The 17,385-nt window shown below is 39.1% G+C and overlaps 1 protein-coding gene across 2 annotated transcripts; it reads left to right on the forward strand.

Moving 5' to 3' along the window:
• Positions 1–1,080: 1,080 nt before the first annotated feature.
• Positions 1,081–16,881, forward strand: PHLDA1 (pleckstrin homology like domain family A member 1). Of its 2 annotated transcripts, XM_075274310.1 has the most exons (3): positions 1,081–1,182; positions 2,470–3,039; positions 12,593–16,881. In XM_075274310.1, exon 2 carries the CDS (start codon positions 2,551–2,553, stop codon positions 3,001–3,003), a length of 453 nt encoding a protein of 150 aa, XP_075130411.1. In that variant the 5' UTR covers positions 1,081–1,182; positions 2,470–2,550; the 3' UTR covers positions 3,004–3,039; positions 12,593–16,881. The 2 variants fall into 2 exon arrangements, with proteins under 2 accessions (XP_075130411.1, XP_075130410.1); XM_075274309.1 differs by lacking the exon at positions 1,081–1,182 and having other exon boundaries at positions 2,392–3,039.
• The last annotated feature ends 504 nt before the right edge of the window (positions 16,882–17,385 follow it).

Consider the following 17,385-nt stretch of genomic DNA (forward strand, 5'->3'; position numbering starts at 1 on the left):
GGAGATGCATCATGGGAACTGTAGTTTGTCCACAGATTCACTGCATGCAAATAACAGTGATACAAGGAGTAGTAAGTAAAATAAAGCCAAGCAAAGGCTGCATGTGGGCACAGTGAGTATTTAGCACTGCTGTGGATGTATTTGCAGATAATTTTTGCAAACTGGAAAACCCCTTTAACTATATGCTGACCAGCTATTACTTTTTATCCTATGAAAGGGTTAATTTTCACCTTTCTGCAGCTCAACAGAGAGCCAGGGTAATAAATGTACAATGCACAGACTGCAAGCCATCAAAGGATATCAGAAAGATCAAAGAAGTTTATACAGCTCTAGTGTTTAAGGGTGGCCAATGAACCCCCTACAGTTGCGCCAATGCTGGAGATATTTTTGGACAGGAGTTATCTCCTATTGATATAGATGATGTTTGTTTTATTTCATTTTCTTTTATTTCACTGTCTCATGACATTTTTGGTTTCTGCTTCCCATAGCCGCATGTGTATTCCTATAATCTGACTATTTTAGTTTCCAGATACAGCTTGACAACGGTGCAGATAGGTCGGAAATGTCATACATTGTGTATCTGAAGTCTCACTATCTTGACACATGGATGAAGTACAAGTAATGGAGATGTAAAATATTACTGCATGATATTTGGAGTGCTGCAGTTTTTCTATTTACCTAGTAAGTCTTTAAGACACTATTGTACTTCTTATATAAGCAATGAGGAATCTTTCAGTACATGTATTGGAAAGTCAACTCATTCATAAATCTGCCATGTTAATTTTCCAAAATTGAGTTCGATAACAGAACAATGACAAAAATGTCAGAATGCTATGGAAATCTAATAATAAAGCCATGTGCAGAAATGATGAATGGTGTGCGGCTACTATTGTCTTCCCTCCCTCTTCTGCTTCCTCTGCACTTCCAGGCTTGGAGCTGAACCCTTCTTGCAACATCCCAGGCTCTGATGTCTCTGGATTGCTGCTGCCAGTGGGCGGGAATTGCTTCAAAAGCCAGAGGGGAAGATTTTCCAGGGAAAGCTCAAGGCTGCAGCTGTTGCAGTCACACAGGATAGTGTTGCGCTCCTTATTACAAGTCTGTCTATTATTTACTGGAGGATTTATTTTATATATCTATATATCCGCCTGCTGGGACATCACACATTATTGAGCTGCTTGCCAAGTAAGTATCACATCTATTCTCTGGAATGTTATTTAGTAGCGTAACATCCTCCCAATAAACTCCATGTACAGTACTACTTGTTAATATCCATCCGCAGCAGTGTGGTGTGTTATATTATCAGTGGGGGTATAGCGAATTGTATCTTAGTCTATCATTCAGATACAAATGTATGGCAGCAGAATCTACAACTTAAATCTCTGAGGCTGCATTGTGATTCCTCAAGGTTTACCTTCAGTCCTATGGAAGCTATGGATTATGATTTCAATGTGAATTCACAAATGTATCTCTCCTACATGTGCAGCTCAGTGCTATGTTTAATTCCATCTGAAGAGGCTCCATCCTATATCTGATATATAGAACGCCAATAAGATTCGGAAACCATCTTAAGGTTACATTTATCATTAAAAGTTTGTAAAGACTCATCCTTTTCTCTATTATTGTTCTGCACATTTACAATCCTGACAGTGAGAAATTACTGGCATGCCAGATCCTAACTTGCAATAAATACATTTACAATGTTGTGCCCGGATATTTGGCAGTGTTGGCACTAACTGCACGCTATAATGTAAACCAATAAAAGTGGAGGCGGAAATTATACATCAAACTTTATAGGAAGATTCATGCATTGGGGGTAATGTAAATATTACTGGAAAATCTGCTCGGAGGATATAATAACCCAGCAGCCATTGCTTGAATTCTTTTGCCATGTAATGTTTTATGTCAGCTTGTCTAGAATGCAATAATTCTTTACATAGCGTTGTAAAATATGTGTTTGCTCTAGGATGCAGACATTAGAAAAAACAGGAATCTTAAATCTATGGTAAATGTACCTTATTGAAAATCGCTGCATAGGTGAAAACATTAGGCTAGCAGCAGCAGTTTCAGGCTGGGAGGGAGGGGGTGTATTTAGTGTACTGCAATGGAATTGCTGATCAGAGGCCCCAGGACCACAGCATCCCATATCTCTAGTAGTTCTGAGGACCCCCACGAACTCTTACTTACATCCATGGGATTTACATTGGCTGTTTTTTTCACAAGCTGCAGTTTTGGGATAGTGTAGTGCTTCCCCCTAAAATAAAGGCAGTAATGACGCGAATTGTCCAGCAGGTGGCGCCCATTTGTAACCTCTGGAAATCGCCATATTCTGGGAAATCACCAGCAGCAGCAGCAGTAGGAGCCTTGAGTCAGAGCAGACTGCAGCTGCTGCCGTCACACTCTGCCCACAGTGTTGCTGACTGCCTGGCACATTGCATTGTCACTGCCTCACTGTTAATGATTCCTTTTCAGAGTCTCATCTCGCATTGGATCGCCCTGCTCAAGTCATCGTGTACCCTTGTAGGCTGGCACTTGGGTCCATCAGTGAGGAGCATGTTGGAGAGCAGCTGTAAGGTGGTGAAGGAAGGACTTCTGGAGAAGAGGAGCGATGGCTTGCTGCAGCTCTGGAAGAAGAAGAGGTGCCTGCTGACCGAGGAAGGTCTTCTGCTCATTCCCCCCAAGCAGCTGGACCAGCAGCAGCAGCAGCAGCCTGGCTCTCCTACAGAACCTGCCAGGATCAAGGAGCTGCATTTCTCCAACATGAAGACGGTGGACTGTGTGGAGAGGAAAGGCAAATATGTCTATTTCACAGTGGTCATGGCAGAGGGCCGGGAGATCGATTTTCGGTGTCCACAGGACGAGGGCTGGAATGCAGAGATCACATTGCAGATGGTGCAGTATAAGAACAGACAAGCCATCCTGGCTGTCAAGTCCACCAGGCAAAAGCAGCAGCACCTGGTCCAGCAGCATGGGCACCGCATCAGGAGCACCTCCAACTCTGCATAACCCCAGCACCTGACCAGCACTTCCATGGGATTCCAGGTAAGCACCTATGGATGACACTAGCTTCCAACCAAGCCATCCTCTTCCAATGGACCAGTCTTTTCTTTAACTCATTGGGGCTTCTGATATATACAGAAAAGTTCTGGACATGATTTACATCTGCAGCCTATAAAATATTTTAAAAAAACATTACCGTAAGGTCATATTGTATCAGAGATTACATAGATAGTATTATGAGCTTGTGTTTTCAGTATTTAGGGGTGTAAAACTAATTTTGTATTTAAGCACATATATGCTATTTTTATTACTTATATTACATCTTGCATATTTGTAGGTTTTTTTTTAACTGAGATTTTTATTGTTTCCAAAAATGTATTATACATACAAACGAAAGCGTAACATAATAAACTGTAGTTTTGTTTTTTTTTTTTGTTTTTTTTTTAAGAATGCTCCAATAGCTTTTGCAGTCTGAAACGCCAAAGTGATATAGTAGTCTGTAATGGTGTTCCAGCTATATGCTATACAACTGCAATCCTTGGTTGTATCTGTTATTCCTTAAATAAAAACTGAATTTTTTTTTTTTAGAAAAAATAATATTCTGACATGTCCTTCAAACTTATCAGAAAAGGTCCTATTGTTGGGTCTAGGAGCTAGGACCCCCACCAATATGCAAAAATGATAACTGAAGCAATGGCATATACAGTATATATAGTAATTTCTTTGCTGAATTTAGGGGAGGGTTATAGGAAATTGCAAGTGCAAATGCTTGAAAAAGATCTCTGTTCAACCCCTTTTATAAAGTCCCACTGTCGTCCTGCTCCGGCTTGGCCACTTACTACTGTATGTATGTGGCGGCTGCACCTGGGTAAGTGATGCTGCTCTTTGTTCAGCTTAATGATACTCTTGCTTTGCTAGTCCTGTCACAGCATACACTACAATCATCTGGTCCTGCCTGCAGGGGAGTCACACATCTGCACTGTACTAAGAATAACACTGTCATAGCATGGGAGCACATGCTTCATTTCACTGCTGCTCCAAGATTTCAAGGGGATCTATTGTATACGTTGTTTATGTGAGGATACATTCCTCATGCAAGACAATCCTTCTTGTCTTCAAAAATATGTACTAATATTTTTTATCATTACATATGGGTGGGAAAGCTAACAGATTACTTTGAAAGACACGCATGTAACATACACATAGATACAACACACAGAAAGCCCCTTATAGTGGTCTTTGCTATTACATGTTTTTACATCATAAATTACTTTATATCTTTAATATATAATTTAAAGGGGTCTCAACATAGGAACTCCTTTTTGTAGGCAAGCCAATAAGCATTCAGGCGATATAACCCGGGTAAGTTGCAAACACTGCACGAAAAATGTAAAATTATATGGCAATGCTTAAGTGGATGGGCAGCCATGTATTACATTACCAGTAGCCGCTCTTCCATAGCTGCTTTCCGCTCTAGTTTATTGAAAGAGGTTCTGTGCAAAAGGATCCTCAATCTGATGTCCATATGTCCTAATAGGGACTATGGAAAGCTGTTTTCTTCTGCACATTCCCAGTACCAGTTTGTATACATGACATATATACTGTAATAGGGTGCAGAGTTTCAGTTTAGAGTGGTGGTCTTCTTTAAAAAGATGACTGGTATGTATAATGTATAGTGGAACTAAAAATAGATTAAATGAAATTTGCTCTGGATAAGGGGGTGATCTTCTCAAAGAGATGGTCTTGCAATGTTTCATTGTGTTTTAAAACTATTGCCATTGCTATCTATATACAGTATTATAGATTGGAGGATGATGGTTGACACTTGAAATTGAGAGACAACTGGAGCTTTTCTAGTTGGCTGCACTGATGTCTGTAAAGTTCTTGATTCAGGTCTGCCAATAAACTCAAATTGTATGTTTAAATGGCAATATGACTGGAAATTCTAACTGTCTCCTGAAGCCTTCAAGAATTGTGCCCACTCTTGCAATAAGCACCATTTGGGTCACTTCCATTGTGTTCATGAAGAATGCATAAAGAACTTCACAGTAACTGTTAAAAATGGTTTTACCCAATGGCGCTGAATTTCATAGCAACTTTGACAGTTGGTATTCCTATTCCTGGGGGTCTTGGAATATATTGATAACAATAGTAGTATTCTTCTATATTCTGTATACATAGTGTAAGCTTATGTGCATGTTTTGTAGATGTGTCCCCTGGTGTCTGCTCAGAGCTGCTACATGAAGGCTTTGAAATGTAAAATAGAGGAGTGTCTGAATGATTCACTTGATACTTTCCCTATTTATCCTCTGTGATATCGGAAGTGGTAAACAGATCTGGATTGCATTCTATTTTTAACGGTGTTTGTGCTATTTGTTAAATATTAGCTACATTTTGAATGAGCCTTGCTTCATTCAGTAAGAAGTTACAGATGAACTGTGGATTATATAATGGTAATATTGATCATGGTAGATTATGCTATCTATTAGATCCTTTCATCTAAGCAAATACTATGTTTTGTACAAAATATGTACAATATATATATATATATATTATACTTTGTTTTTTCAAATAGGGCTCCAAACCTGTGTACTAACATTGCATTAAGAATCATGCCCAACTTCTGCCACACATACAGTCCTATGAAAAAGTTTGGGCACCCCTATTAATCTTAATCATTTTTAGTTCTAAATATTTTGGTGTTTGCAACAGCCATTTCAGTTTGATATATCTAATAACTGATGGACACAGTAATATTTCAGGATTGAAATGAAGTTTATTGTACTAACAGAAAATGTGCAATATTCATTAAACCAAAATTTGACTGGTGCAAAAGTATGGGCACCTCAACAGAAAAGTGACATCAATATTTAGTAGATCCTCCTTTTGCAAAGATAACAGCCTCTAGTCGCTTCCTGTAGCTTTAAATCAGTTCCTGGATCCTGGATAAAGGTATTTTGGATCATTCCTCTTTACAAAACAATCCAAGTTCAGTTAAGTTTGATGGTCGCCGAGCATGGACAGCCCGCTTCAAATCATCCCACAGATGTTCAATGATATTCAGGTCTGGGGACTGAGATGGCCATTCCAGAACATTGTAATTGTTCCTCTGCATGAATGCCTGAGTCGATTTGGAGCGGTGTTTTGGATCATTGCCTTGCTGAAATATCCATCCCCGGCGTAACTTCAACTTCGTCACTGATTCTTGATCATTATTCTCAAGAATCTGCTGATACTGAGTGGAATCCATGCGACCCTCAACTTTAACAAGATTCCCGATGCCGGCATTGGCCACACAGCCCCAAAGCATGATGGAACCTCCACCAAATTTTACAGTGGGTAGCAAGTGTTTTTCTTGGAATGCTTTTTTTTGGACACCATGCATAATACATTTTTGTATGACCAAACAACTCAATCTTTGTTTCATCAGTCCACAGGACCTTCTTCCAAAATGAAGCTGGCTTATCCAAATGTGCTTTTGCATACCTCAGGCGACTCTGTTTGTGGTGTGCTTGCAGAAACGGCTTCTTTCTCATCACTCTCACATACAGCTTCTCCTTGTGCAAAGTGCGCTGTATTGTTGACCGATGCACAGTGACACCATCTGCAGCAAGATGATGCTGCAGCTCTTTGGAGGTGGTCTGTGGATTGTCCTTGACTGTTCTCACCCTTCTTCTTCTCTGCCTTTCTGATATTTTTCTTGGCCTGCCACTTCTGGGCTTAACAAGAACTGTCCCTGTGGTCTTCCATTTCCTTACTATGTTCCTCACAGTGGAAACTGACAGGTTAAATCTCTGAGACAACTTTTTGTATCCTTCCCCTGAACAACTATGTTGAACAATCTTTGTTTTCAGATCATTTGAGAGCGGGTTGTCCATGCTCGGTGACCATCAAACTTAACTGAACTTGAATTGTTTTGTAAAGAGGAATGTTCCAAAATACCTTCATCCAGGATCCAGGAACTGATTAAAAGCTACAGGAAGCGACTAGAGGCTGTTATCTTTGCAAAAGGAGGATCTACTAAATATTAATGTCACTTTTCTGTTGAGGTGCACATACTTTTGCACTGGTCACATTTTGGTGTAATGCATATTGCGCATTTTCTGTTAGTACAATAAACCTCATTTCAATCCTGAAATATTACTGTGTCCATCAGTTATTAGATATATCAAACTGAAATGGCTGCTGCAAACACCAAAATATTTAGAACTAAAAATGATTAAGATTAATAGGGGTGCCCAAACTTTTTCATAGGACTGTATCTTTATTTTTAGGCCCTCAGTTATGTCATATCTATTTTGGATAGACTGTAATACAACGCATCTCATTTAACCTAGAGAAACTTACTGTTGAAATTGGAGATGTGTATAGAGGTAAGGTGGTCCCATAGCAAAGATTAGTAGCTGATGTCTCTATATCCAACCACTTGGAGCAGGCTGACTTGATGCTCGATCACTCCTCCCCCTTCTATCTACTGTATATTGTGTCTAGGTTGACTTCTTACACATTGTTGTAGGGCTTGTAGTGTTACACAGCTTATAGCAACTCTTAATAAATGAATGAGCCCAACCTGAGCATGGCCCTGTCTTTCAGGAACATCATAGCAGCTTCCAGGACTTCTTATACGGTACACTGGACCTTGGGCCAACTTGCTGTATCAGCTCACTCAATGTCTAGCAAAAATCATTAATCTTAGCACTTATGTAGCCAGAACCAGAAAAAAACATCCACTGTCTAGGCGAAAGAAGTTTTTCATAATTCTGGAAGATCCCTTTCACATGGTCCAATACTTGAGCAGAATGAGGGCTGATAAAATGATATAACACTGTATGGAGACGGAATGGCTACCGCTACAGTTCTTTGTCCCCCATACAGTTCCATTTTGTCAGTAGTTGGCACACTGTTTACATAGGAAGATGTAATCTCGACCAGCCAACATTCAAATACCTGTATAAACAATCCCATTAGCCAATCAAATGAGCATTTACTAGTTTGTTGGTTGATCGCTGTCCTATTTTGACTACTCAATCCCCAGATCATTGGCCCATATAATAAAGCTTGCCACTGTATGTTGAGAAGATCTACTGTAGGGTTGGCTAGTATTTTATCTGTATTATATTACTTGGCATAGGTAATTAGTCTGATTATGATAAATTTGTTTGTAATCAAGTTTATTGTAGTAACCGTTCCTATGGCAGTTTGTATAATTGAGTTGTGATTATGAATCTGGGTATATTCCATCATATCCATGTCTTCCTGCCTCCCCCAACCATCTTCATTGTTGAGTGATGGTATCTGCTATAAATAGGTTTATACACAGCTGCCAGCGAGAAAAGTCAGGAGGAGCAGGGGAAGCACTTTTTTCATGAATGCAATAGACTCATAAGTATGATCCCAGTGTATACAGGGTTATTAGAGAAGAAACACACTATTTTTGGTTATAATAACTGTTCAGACCTGTACACATGCTATCCCAAAAATTTAGAAGTTATCCTCTATCTCTGGCTCTCATAGGGAATGAATAGAATGGAAGAGTGCTGCACAGCCTGTTGCTCCGTCAAGATGGGGGAACTGGACCAATGTTCTCAGGATGGGTGGAGGTCTCAGTATTTGAACTCCCACCGATCAGAAAATTATCCCCTATCCCATGGACAATGGATAACTTAAACACTTAGTACAATCCCTTTAACTACAATCCCTTTAAAATAAATAAATGATCAATAAAATATATAAAGAATGTAATTCCTGAAGAAAACATAAATGAATAAACAAGTCATCATACCTATGTACTATCAGAGGAATGATATCATATTAATGCTATCACTCTAGAATCTAGAGTCTAGATAGTGTAAAGCATTGTAAGGAGAAGATTGCTTTGATAGTTTAAGAACTATTTCTTTGGATGAATTATGCACATGTTTGAGCGATAATCCTCTAGTATTAGTCAGTATTAGGGAACATCTCTGGTGATTACTTGAAACAAATACGTAGCCGTAATGTTAATTTTTAACCTCAGACTGCAGATCAAGGAGCTAATTTCTTAATATATGTGTCTTCATGTGCTTCTCCATTTACCGAAACATCAAATGTAGCTCTTTTCTTCAGTATTTTCTAACCTAATTGGATGGATAAAAGAAATCTGAATCTGTCAGACTGTGGGAAGATATTTGCCTTAGTACTAAACAAGTCCCAAATGCAGGCTATTTCCAGTAATCTTCTATGGGAACCTTCTCAGTATGGGTTATGTGATTGTTAGGTCATGTTTACATTGGTGTTAGCTGTTTTCCACCAGGTGTCTGTTGCTTATTAATAGTTAGAATTATTTAGCATTCAAGAAGAAAGAAAACTGGCGGATCCATCACAAACCCGTGCGGGTAGAAACTGAAATGCATTATAATGTCCATACGAACAGAACCTTATTGGTGTATTTCTGTGTAAAGACAATATATAATAGAGTGTACCTAAAAGGGCCAAAATTCTCAGTATAGTAAAGGGTTTCTGAGGTTACATTGCCACTGACCCGAAGACTCTAGGTACCTAAGACTCCTCCTAAATATGAAGGGACTTAAGCCCTGCAGTTGGGGATTTACCTCTTTATCTGGAAGTTTCAACACATAAATACATTTTATTATATTTGTAAGTTATTGATTACTGTAATGAAATATTGAACCAGAAAATATCATATGACAATCTCAAGTATGTAATACACCTAATATGCAGAGCAGCACTTAAGTCGCCTCATCATGAATTAGGCATTGCCTTTGCTGCTGAAGGGGACATCAAGGCCTGTGCCAAATGCTCCAGTCTTGATGAATCCACTCCAAAGTCTTTCATCTGTATCCGTCAATCTAGCAAATGTTCATTTCAGATGTTAGTGTGACCAGGGCTGTGGAGACAAACCACCGACTCTGACTCCACCTCCGGCACTTCCATTTTTCCACAGCCTGATTCCTGCTCTGTTTATGATGCCTTCATAAATGGCTGACAGCCGGGGTCAGATGGAAAGAGTAAAGCTCCTCTAATTCACAAAAAACTAGTGATTGACTTTGTATAAAAGTCAATATGCAACAAACTATACATCTAATTATAGAATATCAATAATTGTATATAATAATTAACCCTGTTAATTTGAGGTGTGACTCCACAATGATGAGAGTGACCTCTGCGTAATCTAATAAACTGACCCTCTTCTAACACAGATGTGAAATATGGGAAAAACCATTATTTTCATATTCTATTTTTTCAAAGCTATTTTATCTATTTTGTTTCACACTGACGCTGAATTAACACAAGTTATCAGTATTCTTTTTTTTTACTGACTTCAGCATATACAGCGTATTGTGGTCTTCTGGCCGTGGCCTTTTCAGGGTCAAGTGTAGATTTATGCGTATGGTTTCACAAGCCGTGTCCCTGAAAGCTGGTAACATTAAATGATGAAATACTGGTGATATTGTATGCTGTGTTATACAGGAACCAAACCTAATAATAAATCATAGTCTCCGATACCATGGAAATGCAGTTCTGACTGATAAAGTATGTAATTTCAGGACTGAACGAGGTAACTATTGTGTTCTTAGGGAGCCTTCACACGATGTAACGCGGCGCTCATTCTGATCGTAAAAACACGTTCAGAATGCGTGTGTAAAAAGCAGCTCCCATTGACTTGAATAGGAGCCGGCATACGTGCGCTCCCCATTGAAATCAATGGGAGGCTTTTTTCCTTATTGCTTTCAATGTATTACGTACGTATGCCGGCTCCCATTCAAGTCAATGGGAGCTGCGTTTTACGCGCTCATTCTGAACGTGTTTTTACGATCAGAATGAGCGCAGCGTTACATCGTGTGAAGGCTCCCTAAATTGTAAAGTTATCTTTTAACTGCAATAGTAAGGGCCCTTGGAGCGCATTGAGAGCTTGGGAGCTTACTGTATACTGATCTTAATATTAATTTAATAAGAAGTGTAAATCCATCTTTAGTGCATTTCCTCTAGTGGTGGCTACAGCCAGACACATTGTTATAAATGAACTCTATGAACGCCTGAAGGGAAGAGTGGGGAGTTTAAAATCTGATTAAAAACTAAATCCTCAACCCCTGTACATAAATGGAATAATCATCAGAGAATTTTGGACCCTTTAAGATACATTTTAATATATTTTCACACAAATTGTGTAGACAGAGGTGGTAGTAGTAGTATTAGAAACAGTTGCCGGTGGCTAAATAGCGCATCTAATTTAGCGCTACAATTTTGATTCAGTTATATATGGGTGTTTTATATCAAAAGTTGACTTCTTTCAAGTGATCCAGCCATAGATAAACAATATTTACCTACTGGCAAACCGAGGAAAATGGCACAACAGCGTGAGTGCCACAGGCATTCTAATAATAAAGTTCCCTTTTGAACTCATATATGTATTCCACTAGGTAAAGGGGTTGTCCAGTTCTTGTTTTTCTCAGGATAAGTCATCAATAAAAGATCAGAGAGGGTCTGACACCCAGGACCCATGCTGATCACAACAGGGTAAACCCTTTAAGGGGGCTTTGCACTTTAAATATTGATGACCTCTAGGAGAATAGGCGATCAGTTTTTTATATTGGTGCTGCTCAGTCAGCACCCCCATTGAACTGATATCATTAGCTGCAACATCAGAAACACAGTGTATCGAGCTAGAAGCAAACAGTTCCACCCACTGAATAGTGACATTGTCAGGTTATTGCAGCTTAGCTCCCATTCACTTAAAGGGGGTCTTGTCACCAAAGCCCAACATTTCCACACAGCCCCATGGATAGAAAGGTTATAGTCACCTGAATCGAACATTGTTTTTCCCTTGTGACTCGATGCCTCCATTACTGAGATATCACTTTTTTGAGAGCTAAGCAGCAATGCCCTGGTTGCTCCAAGGAGTTCATATGTATACTGCCAAAACCAGAAGAATCTTGACAATGAAGGCGCTGTTTCAAAAGGGGAACACACACTGATTCAGGTGACCCTACCTTAGATATCTACAGGGTCAGGTTGATATACTGGGTTCTGGTGACAGACTCTCTATAAATGGGCACTGAGCTGTAGTAATCAGAAACAGCAACTACACATCCAACACAGCAATCTGCTTCCAGCTCTGTACACTGTGTAGTTCCGGGCTATGGCTGTTGGTAACAACTTATTGGTGACGGTATTAGGACTCAAGCCTCCACGGATCTGGATCTGATGACCTATCAATATCTAGAGCCCAGCAAATCCCTTTAAATATTAGAGCATGTAAGTCATACATACCATTGTAGTCACTTTGCAGCCTAGATTCTCACTCACATATCTTTAGAGGTAAGCTGTTATGTTGTATATGCAGAAGGAGGAGTTCAGAAGATTGCAGTATAGTTTTGTTGGAAATCTACTTAAATTGAGTATCCAAGGTTTCTTGAGTCACTTTTATTGGGATCAGTACTCTTGTAAAATATTTTCTATGTTAGTCTGCTGATTCTGTTCACCAGTAGAAGTTACGTAGTGTTGTAACATTGTTTGTATAACAATTGCTTGTAAAGTCTGTGGATGATCCATTGTTAGCATATGTCATTAATCTAACTGTATCCCTGTTTTCTAGGTTGAATTAAGGACGCACTTTACTGGGTACAAGAAGTCTTTTGCTCAACTTTCCTAATACATTCAAAAATGTAGACATGACTATGCTGGCCGAAGAACATATGCTGCAGCTGAAGACTTTCAGGAATGTCTACAGTTATCTATGGACCATAGGATGTACACTAGGGATGGAAAATATGTGGGGACAAAATGTACACTCATTTTACTGTATTCTATTTATTTCTTTCTTTCTTGCTATGTGCCAAACATGACTTTATAAGGCAATCAGCTCAGTGTAATGATGTGTAATCTGCTCCATGTGTCGCTTGGCTTCTCCATTCTGAAAGTGTTAATGTATCAATGCTTCGCCTAAGCACAGGATTTCTTTTGCTTTTCTTACCATGGAGGACACATACATTTTCTTCTGGGATTTACACCTGAAGTTAAACCACATGAAAGATTTATTTTTCCAGCTGAATAAACCTGAGAGACAGAAGAAGATGAAAATCAAACAATAGGATCTAATGGTTCTATGTGGTCGGGCTGATAATTCGCATCTGATGTTTTCTGTCTGTGTGTTGTCAGCTGGATATGCTGTTGTATATTTGTATCTAGAATGGAGCTTCCTTTAGCTCTACAAAGGATTACAGTGGCGTACTCCATGTATGCCTGTTTCTTCCCAGCCTGGATAGAATCCTCACAGTAAAAAAGAGAAGAATAAAATCTGAATATTAGTTCAGAAGTAAAGGCAGGAAGGACTTGTTATAAACCTGTTATTATGTACATAACCTTATGTAAGGCTGTGCCAGTTACAATGTACTGGAATAAAAATGTCAGCCACTTAATATTATGGTTTATAGAGAAAATCATAAAACTTATGTGGTGTGGCCCTCACCTATGTTGGGTGTTAGCCATTTTTGAAACAAAATAGACGGTGCTGAGCCATTCTTTGTTAAAAGGGTAAGACCTTAATAAAGACATGACCAATCAATATTGTTTTACCTTAGTCAGAGCTACTATTGATCTGATATTGACTATAGTACTGAGTAATAATTATACTATGGAATCTATACTGCAACTAGTGCACAACACTCTGCGGTTGTCGGCGACTAAGATACGACATGCAGGTTATCTTAGAATAAAGGATTGTCACATTGAAATCCAACGTGCCTGATCCTTCTTATCTCTGACTTCTGCTGTCCTGACACCCCCATGCATATAGAGATGGTTGGCCGGTAGCTGTGCATAAAAAAGGTTGATCCGTTGTATAAAATATTAGAAAACCGTCAACATCCCACTGATGATTTCAGGAAAAACTTGAAAGACCTAATATATATATCATATAGTTCCATATATACAGCTTGAGAAAGGTTCTAGTCCAGGGACCGAAACGTCACTTTGAAATAAACTCATTGGTTGAAATTTCATTCCTTGGAGTGCTGCCACCTTTGTCTTTACGTATATATGGCTCTAGTGATATCAATGGGTTTGTGTTCATTGCATCAGTTCTTTTTGGATTGTCACGTTCAGGTTGCCTGATACTCAGACAACGCTCGTCTATCTGAATATAGCCTTAATGAGTCAATGAGAAGTTATTGATGAGAACTGGTTCTCTGATGCCGACAGAAGTCTCCTCACCCTCTCGCACTGGTCAGTTTTGCTGAGGCGCTTCTGGTGCCCATTCTATTCACAATACCGGGCACCTCCTCTGCATAGCCTCTGGGCACTGTCACTGCAGGTCACTGCGGTCCTGTGTTGTGTATAGGACAGGTGCTTTGTACAGCTGATTGGTGTGTGTGGGGGTGTGTGTGGCTGTCGGCCTCCACCGGCAAGGTATTTTTGTCATATCTTAAGGATTGGCCATAAAAACCTTAACCGTGGTCAACCACTTTAAGGACAAGCCTGACGTTACTGCTTTAAAATAGTCGTCTCTGAATTTTAGGAATTTATGACAGGCACAAAAAAGCTGCTCATTCTGCGAGATACCTAGTTAAAGATATACTGTATATTCTCATTGTGGGTGTTTGCTGTAAGGGTACCAATATTGATCTCCATTACATTTTAGCCATCATTAGTTGCTTCATACAAATGTAGCAATTTGTCAATGAACATTCATTGCATGTTTTTCGTGCTATGGTGCATTACGGAATAGCTGGTGTGATAAGACTCAATGGACAAAGGTTTGTTAACATGATATGAGTGTTCATTTAATAACTGCTACATCTGTAAAACCGTTCCCTATAGCCATATCATGAGGATTTTGTAAGGAGCTTGTTCAGATTTGTGGTAATGTGGCGTACACTATTTTAGTACATCAGATTGTTATAACTGATGCATTTGGGTCAGTAATTATTGTGCAATTCACATTGGTTCTAGTATTTCTTACATTGTCCTCTATGAAGGATAGAAGACGTAACTGATTGACAATGTGCATTAGTTATGCCAAGCTGTATGCTGTTTTAGCACAAGTATGAAAGCAGCCTAAACATTACTACTATTCTACCTGCAAAGTTTCATTCTAGAAACGTCTGTATAGGTTTTCAGGTATGGACCTGTTTGTATCCATGACCATTTTACAGCAAATCCTGGTCCGGCGTCAGTGATGTATATACCCTTATGGATTTATTTGTACAGTACCAGTTTGTATTCCTATTGTTGTACTTATAATCCTGCCTCTGGATATTGACTTCTTTTATGTTCCTGACACTAGAGAGAATCTGATCATTGGATTGTTCTATGAGAGATAAATGGGAGAAACCTTTGGTACAATTTGTATGCAAATCACCGATATAAAATGAAGTGTAAATGTCCATTTTGTTGCGTATGTATTTGCTGCTTCAAGTCTTTAGGATTTGTATGATGTATATAAGGGTTCATTCTTTTGTTTTTTTTGTAGGAATGTGACTTTTAGCCATGTATTTTTTTCTCTCTTTAAGACGGCACACATTGAAACTAAAATGCAAAATAAAACGTAGTTGGCTCTGGTTGCCCAGCTATCTCACAAATAAAAAGTCCAGTATGCATGTAACTGTTAACTTATTCTGGTAACAAGAAGTTTGGATGGGGGTAACTTGTTCATCGGTGGGGGTGCAACCAATCACAAGAACTTGTGTGTTGCTCCCCAGTTAGTATGAAGCAGCTGGTTGGGCAGTATACATACTATAGGTCAATAGAACTGCTGGAGATAGGTAAAAGATAGCACTTAGCTGTTCCCGTTGAAATAAATGGAGAGGTGTGCACGCTACCGGGCTAGCCACTCCATTCAAACTGGGATGTAAAGCAGTTCTTGTGATTGATGGAATTTCTCAAACCAGCAAGGTGATTTCTTGTTACCCGAATACCCCTTTAATGCCTGTAGGACCTGCTAAGACTTAGACTTTCACAATATCTGAAAAACTGTAGAATCGTCAAGCACAGATTTTTTTCTAACCATAAATTACCAGAACCAAGACACCTTACAAGACATCTATAAAAAGTGACAGTGGAACACTCAGCCATTGAGAATGTCTCCATCTGTAAAGGGCAGAATTTCTGGGCAGCACATACTTTCCAGTGACTTGTCCTGTGCTGGCTCATTGCAGTGTTTTGAAGAATGTATTCATACACTAGTCCAGTACTGATGTCACCCGATCACTACGTGAACAGCATCAAAACATCAATTTAGTTTCCTTCTTAATCTACTTGAGCTCTGTCGTGTGTCTTAGATGTCATAGTTCACCGGTTCAAGTATTGATGATAGTTGCAAGCCAAAAAAAATCTAGTAGACAAGTACTTTGGTTAATAAATATATCAGCAGACAAGCAGAGAGGTCAATGCAAAATGCACAGTTAGCATGAATAAGGCCTGCGTCGTTTCCAGGCCTGTGCAATACATCATGTCCCAGCATCTACCAAATGTAAGAAAATGTTAAGAAACTTAATTGCAAAATGGAAAAAGACTAAATACGATCAATATATTCTGAAGGGTAAATCATTTTAGGATATCTGGCTGCTGCAGATAGACGCACGGTGACAATATCTTCTAAATGTATATGGATGTTCCCTCTGTTCTATCAGGTATGCGGCTGTGTGAGATCCTGTGCTATTCTGGTTCTTTTTATTCATATTATGCAAATCAGGAGGATATGCAAATAAGAGACTCTTAAAGCTGCAATCATCTGCCAAATGTTTCGTCATGTCACCCACTGTGAAGAAGAAACAAATCTGTTGCCGCTTTGTGTGTGTAAATAGTACTCATGATATCTGAGAGATGTGATTTATTTTTTAATAGACATTCCATTTCAAATAAACTACCAATGGAAATGACCTTTCACTTTGACTGATGGCTAGTTATTTCTTAACGCTACTGCAGAGAATACTCGGTTTGCTGGCTTATGTGCATTTTACTATAGAAATCCAGCTGTGTGAAATTTACGCCATATTGCAGACAGTAGCAATATAGATTAGGTGTATCGCTGATCCTCCAAGTCATAGAAACGCAAATAAGTTATAATGAATCAGCGGGGCTGGGGGAGACCTCGCGCCCTCCTGCTAAGCACCTACTTAACACATTACTTTTCAGACAGAAGATGCAATTTTTAGAAGAAAGAAAATTGTGACTTTTTCTATACCAATTTCTGGATTAAAACTAATTATAAATTACCATAAATTCCAAATTGCTTCACCGTTACAGGCAACCCTATCTGTTTTGATGGATTATCGTTCTGTTGAAAACAAGGGCCATAAGGGTACATGACGTCCAAACAAATAATGGTGTTAGGTGAACAGCCAATAACAATGTATTTGTGATATGTACTGTATGTATAGTCGTGGCACT

Source organism: Leptodactylus fuscus, chromosome 5 (assembly GCF_031893055.1).
Source record: "Leptodactylus fuscus isolate aLepFus1 chromosome 5, aLepFus1.hap2, whole genome shotgun sequence".
In the NCBI taxonomy this organism is placed as follows: Eukaryota; Metazoa; Chordata; class Amphibia; order Anura; family Leptodactylidae; genus Leptodactylus; species Leptodactylus fuscus.

Excerpts from the sequence above, each read along its gene's own strand:
- PHLDA1 (XM_075274309.1), top strand. The coding sequence starts at position 2,455 with ATGATTCCTTTTCAGAGTCTCATCTCGCATTGGATCGCCCTGCTCAAG.